This window comes from Scyliorhinus torazame, chromosome 18 (genome assembly GCF_047496885.1).
Source record: "Scyliorhinus torazame isolate Kashiwa2021f chromosome 18, sScyTor2.1, whole genome shotgun sequence".
NCBI lineage: Eukaryota > Metazoa > Chordata > Chondrichthyes > Carcharhiniformes > Scyliorhinidae > Scyliorhinus > Scyliorhinus torazame.
This window is the reverse complement of record NC_092724.1, coordinates 139,800,072-139,806,071: the sequence shown is the minus strand read 5'-3', so window position 1 is coordinate 139,806,071 and position 6,000 is coordinate 139,800,072. Positions and strand designations below refer to the sequence as shown.

The following is a 6,000-nucleotide window of genomic DNA, read 5'->3' as shown; positions in this document are numbered from 1 at the left end:
TTGGACGTTTTAAAACTGACTTGAGTATATAGACAATCACTTTGCTGAGGACTGAGAGAGGTGTAATATAAATTCAAAATACTGTATGGTGGGACTGATCAGGAGTCTTGTGGTTTGGGGGTTCCAGGCAACTGGATACTGGGGAATATCCTGATTTGTTTCTTCCAATTCCTTTTTGTAAATGTACTTTAATAATTATTAGGGGATAAAATATCCTGGCCAGTGCAGGGGAAAGAAATGAAAAACGCTCCAAACCCACCACAGGCAGTCAGCAATTGTGAAGTGAATGGGGGAGACTGGCTGCATTTGCAGCTGCTTTTCATTTAAGTTTGGCCCTTTATTTCAGCGGGTGGGGTGGAGCCCAGTCTGTTCAACACTTTGACGCTCCCTTCCCCGCCTCGTTGTTCCGTCCTCCGCGGAGACCCGCCCAGCGGAGCTCCTCCCTGTTGGCGCGGGTTTCCGCGCGCTGCTGGAGGATGGCGGGATCCCGGGTTAAGGCGGTGCGGTACCTGGACCAGGTTCAAGTGGGCCCGGCCCAGGGAGGGCTGCGGCCTCTGGCCGCTCCAGGCCGCCTATGCGTGTGGAGCGGCTCCCAGTTTGTCTCCCTTTACCAGAGGAACAGCGGCTCCTTGGAGGCGAGTGACAGCTGTCAATCCGCCCTCCCCGCCGGGCTGCTACATTGTATCTGCCTCCTGTATCCTTTTAAAGATACAGTCCAACTGTATCCACTTACTGGCATAGTTATACATCTTGTACTCGGTATAGCTTCTGTGAAGATGTTCATCTTTGTGCAATTATCCCCACAGGGGTCAGCTAGTTGACAGGGTAGATACCAAGAGTATCTCATGCCGTGCATGGTGAGTTTGGTGGCTGGGGTCATTCAATTAGGCAAAAGGGTGGGGACCCTGCCACCTCCCTGCTTCCATCCCGATCAAGTCTGCCTGTGCGGAGTCTGCACGTTCTCCCCGTGTCTGCGTGGGTTTCCTCCGGGAGTTCCAGTTTCCTCCCACAGTCCAAAGATGTGCAGGTCAGGTGGGTTGGCCATGCTAAATTGCCCTTACTGTCCAAAAAAGGTTGGGTGGGGTTACGGGGATACGGCTTGGGTAAGATGCTCTTTCCAAGAGCAGGTGCAGACTCAATGGGCTGAATGGCCTCCTTCTGCACTGTAAATTCTATGATTCTATTCTATTCTAAGTCCATGGCCCATTTGAAGGTGTTCTCATGCCAATGCCAATTGAGGCCCTTATGTGGGGCAGTTAATGTCCACATCCTGCCACAACTGGTATTAATTCAGCAGCGGGCAGGGGACCCACTATATGGGGAGCTTGACAAGCAGACCATGGTGTGTTTGCTTGCAAGCTCCTGAAAGGGAGAGGGGGTCCCTTGCTTAAATGCATTCATTGCGTGATTGAGGGACCTGGCATCAGGAAGAGGGCCTGCTGAATCCACCCCTCCTATGTTGCTGACTCACGTCCCCTGTGACTCCCACCCCAAGATCCCCTTCCCACCAATACTCACTGTGCCTGGGTCCCTCGTCAACCTGAGGCGTCGGGTTGGTGCAGTACCAGCAGCAGCCACAACCTCCTCCAGATGTGTTGCTGAGGACAGAAGAGCTGCCTGCCTCTGATTGTCTGGTGAGCAAGAGTGTCGCCCCTGGGGTCTATGATGCTGAGTAAAGATATCCTCTGGCACTTTACGTGCCCGAATGGCACAAGATGCAGTGGGCTTCGTCAAAAAGAGGTGACATGGGAGACTGACCAGCTATCCAGTAGGCGGCCTCCACAAAACACTGCTTCATTTTCCTTCATGGAGAAATTGAGAACCAGAGGACACCATTTCAGAATAAGGGGTCTCCCGTTTCAGACAGAGATGAGGTAGAATTTCTTCTCCGAGTGTTATTAATCTTTGAAATTCTCTTACGCTGGAGCACAGTAGAGGCTGGGTCACTGACTATATTCAAGGCTGAGTAAAACAATTTTTAATCGACAAAGGAGTTGAGGGTTATTGGGGGAAGGGGGGGGTGATGAAAGGCAGGAAAGTGGAGTTAAATCTTGTTGAATGGTGGCGTAGGTCTGAGGGCCCAAATGGCCTATTCCTGCTCCTATTTCTGATGTTCTCATGGCTTGAAAAGTTAAGCATGCAAAATGGGAACTCTCCCACTGAAACTTGCCCGTCTATACAGTAATTGTCTTTCACGTAACATTTTTAGGTAGAAAAGTATCTCCTGGCAAATTTTAGATTCAGATTTATTGTCACGTATACCGAGGTACAGTGAAAAGTACTGTTCTGCGTACAATCCAGGCAGATTGTTGCATATATGAAAAACATAGAACATACAATGTCCTAAAATTTACATCAATGCCAGGCAGATAAATCTGATTTTATGACCCATTGTGACTATTTGATTCCAATAAAAACTTGTATTTACATAGTGCCCATAATGTAGTAAACTATCCCCAGTTCTTTACAGGAATGTTGTCCAACAAAACTTGGCACTGAGCCACATAAGGAAATATTAGGGCAGGAGACCGAAAAGCTTGGACAAAGAGGCAGGTTTTAAGGAGCGTCTTAAAGGAGCAAAGAGAACTAAGGGTGGGTGGTTTCAGTCTCTGCAATAGTACCAATGGTTCTTATCAAAATCACAAATTACATCCTTTCTAACTAAAGCAAACTATCCTCTTTGTCCTTTTGTCCTGCCTTCTACTTTTGACACTGTTGACCACAACATCCCCCTCCAAAGCCTCCGTTGCTGTCCAGTTGACTGGGACTGCACTCGTCTGATTCTGTCGAAGTTTTGCAAGGCACACACGGGAGCACTCTTTGATCAATCTTTATTTACTTGTGCACACAGAGAGCAAACCAGTGGTGTACACTGCTTTACTCTACCTGAATCCAGCGAAGCCGAAACATTTATAGCTTGATTAACCAATAGAATTACAGTTGCAGTCTAATCCTTTATTTGCATGTCACACACACCAATAATATCACAGTTAAACTTTCATTTTAGGCCAATGAAAGGACAGTAATTCTAGCCAATAGTAGACAGAGCAACTGACCAATAGAAGAGCAAGGTCTTTTCATCTTTCTTTTATGTAATCATCTCCCCCCTGCCCTTGGAGGTTATGGTAGTTTACAGAAAAGTGCATTCCTGAGAAGGCGACCCCCATGTCCAATCTCCACAGACTTGCGTCATTCACTAAGAAACAGGATAATATGAATTCCATTCTAATTTATGTCCTTCGCTAAGGAGCAGGATATTATGGATTTCATACTAACTCATGTCCCTTGCTAAGGAACAGTATACCATGAATTCCACAATTCCATCCGTTATCTCTACTAGCATAGCCAGATAATTACCATCAATGGTTCCTCTTCCTGCCCCTGCACCATTACCTCTATTGTCCCCTATCCTTAGCTCCATCGTATTGTTCGGTTTCTACATGCAAACTGAGAACCAACCACCACGTTACCGCCTCTTGACCACTCCACTGCCTCTAGACTGCCAGGCTGCTCATCTGGCATCCGCCAATGGATGGACAGTAATTCCCTCCAACTAAATGTTGGGAAGGCTGAAGCTGTTGATGCCTGCCACAAACACTCTTTCATAGCCATCGACTCCATCTATCCCTGTAACTCTTGAGGCCGAACACGACTGTTTGCAGCCCTGGTGTCATAGTTGACCCTGAGATGAACTTCCGACCACACACTCTGTCATATGGTTGCCAAGATTTCTAATCTTTAAACAATTTCTTTCCATGATTATCTGCCCTTTCATTGCTGGGGATTAGGGTTTAGCAATAATTTGCAGTCAAAAGGCACCTTAATATAGTAAACCGTCCCAAGACGTTTGACAAATATATAATCCATTGTGCCAAGGAGATGGTAGATGGTGTGACCCAAGGGTTGGGCGTAGAGGTGGCTTTTATTTGGGGCTGTGAAAGGAGAATAGAGAGATTGAAATACTTGGAAAAGCAGCAGTCACCACTTTTGCAGTAATTCAGCCTGTACCCAATCTACCTTTGTGTAAGGCCACTGCTAAATACATTGGGATAATTTTATAGGTGTTCTCAGTTATAGTCTAAAACTGCTATTTATAAATCCTTTATATATGCCATTTATAACCCCCTATATATGTAAATGAGAGGCCTAAAATCTGTTTTCAGTGCCTTTGCTGATATTGTTTGCTGATGAGTGCAGGAGGACTCTGGCCTTCTCCAATCAGGATTCAGTCTTCCGACCCCCTCCCCCCCCCCCCCGCCCCTCACATCCCCCCCCACCCCCCTTCCCTGCCATTTCTGGCCCTGCTCCCCTTCTGGGATTTGTCCTTGGTACTCGCAGCAAAGCAAGCAGCCTGGTAGTCAATTTAGTGAAATTCGCGACCTGTCTGTGAAAGTGCGACAGGTGCCAGTAGCTCATGCAAAGGGTGAGGAGGGTAATTTACAGTTGTTACTCCTGATTATTTGCAGGAACCTTTGAAGACATACTTGGATAAATATCGAGTGGGATTTCATGTCCTGCTGGTGGAATCTTCCTGACTTGCCAAAGTCGACCCCAGTGGCGGGTTCATGGCAGCGGGGTGAGTGAGCTATTCAGAAGCGGGTAGGCTTTGGCAGGACTGGAAGATCTCGCCCACGGCCGTTGACTCGGCCACAGTCATAAGAACATAAGAACTAGGAGCAGGAGTAGGCCATCTGGCCCCTCGAGCCTTTTCCACCATTTAATGAGATCATGGCTGATTTTTTGTGGACTCAGCTCCACTTTCCGGCCCGAACACAATAACCCTTAATCCCTTTATTCTTCAAAAAACTATCTATCTTTATCTTAAAGACATTTAATGAAGGAGCCTCTACTGCTTCACTGGGCAAGGAATTGCATAGATTCACAACCCTTTGGGTGAAGAAGACCTCCTAAACTCAGTCCTAAATCTACTTCCCCTTATTTTGAGGCTATGCCCCCTAGTTCTGCTTTCACCCGCCAGTGGAAACAACCTGCCCGCATCTATCCTATCTATTCCCTTCATAATCTTATATGTTTCTATAAGATCCTTCCTCATCCTTCTAAATTCCAACGAGTACAATCCCAGTCTACTCAACCTCTGGTAATCCAACCCCTTCAGCTCTGGGATTAACCGAGTGAATCTCCTCTGCACACCCTCCAGTGCCAGTACGTCCTTTCTCAAGTAAGGAGACCAAAACTGAACACAATACTCCAGGTGTGGCCTAACTAACACCGTAGCAGCATAACCTCCCTAGTCTTAAACTCCATCCCTCTAGCAATGAAGGACAAAATTCCATTTGCCTTCTTAATCACCTGTTGCACCTGAAAACCAACTTTTTGCGACTCATGCACTAGCACACCCAGGTCTCTCTGCACAGCAGCATGTTTTAATATTTTATCATTTAAATAATAATCCCTTTTGCTGTTATTCCTACCAAAATGGATAATCTCACATTTGTCAACATTGTATTCCATCTGCCAGACCCTAGCCCATTCACTTAGCCTATGCAAATCCCTCTGCAGACTTCCAATATCCTCTGCACTTTTTGCTTTACCACTTATCTTAGTGTCGTCTGCAAACTTGGACACATTGCCCTTGGTCCCCAACTCCAAATCATCTATGTAAATTGTGAACAGTTGTGGGCCCAACACTGATCCTTGAGGGACACCACTAGCTACTGATTGCCAACCAGAGAAACACCCATTAATCCCCACTCTTTGCTTTCTATTAATTAACCAATCCTCTATCCATGCTACTACTTTCCCCTTAATGCCATGCATCTTTATCTTATGCAGTAACCTTTTGTGTGGCACCTTGTCAAAGGCTTTCTGGAAATCCAGATATACCACATCCATTGGCTCCCCGTTATCTACCGCACTGTTAATGTCCTCAAAAAATTCCACTAAATTAGTTAGGCACGACTTGCCCTTTATGAACCCATGCTGCGTCTGCCCAATGGGACAATTTCCATCCAGATGCCTCGCTATTTCTTCCTTGATGAT

At 46.4% G+C, this 6,000-nt stretch overlaps 1 protein-coding gene across 3 annotated transcripts in view; it reads left to right on the top strand.

Annotated features, from left to right (window-relative positions):
* Nucleotides 1–442: 442 nt before the first annotated feature.
* faap100 (FA core complex associated protein 100) overlaps nt 443–6,000 on the top strand; it is a 38,438-nt gene continuing 32,880 nt past the window's right edge. The window contains exon 1 of one of the 3 annotated variants that reach the window (XM_072483472.1): nt 443–635. In XM_072483472.1, coding sequence (XP_072339573.1) covers nt 477–635 — 159 coding nt within the window. In that variant the 5' untranslated portion in view covers nt 443–476. Of the gene's footprint in view, nt 636–663; nt 858–4,460; nt 4,577–6,000 lie in introns of those variants that run through there. The other 2 variants (XM_072483473.1, XM_072483474.1) reach the window with 2 other exon arrangements.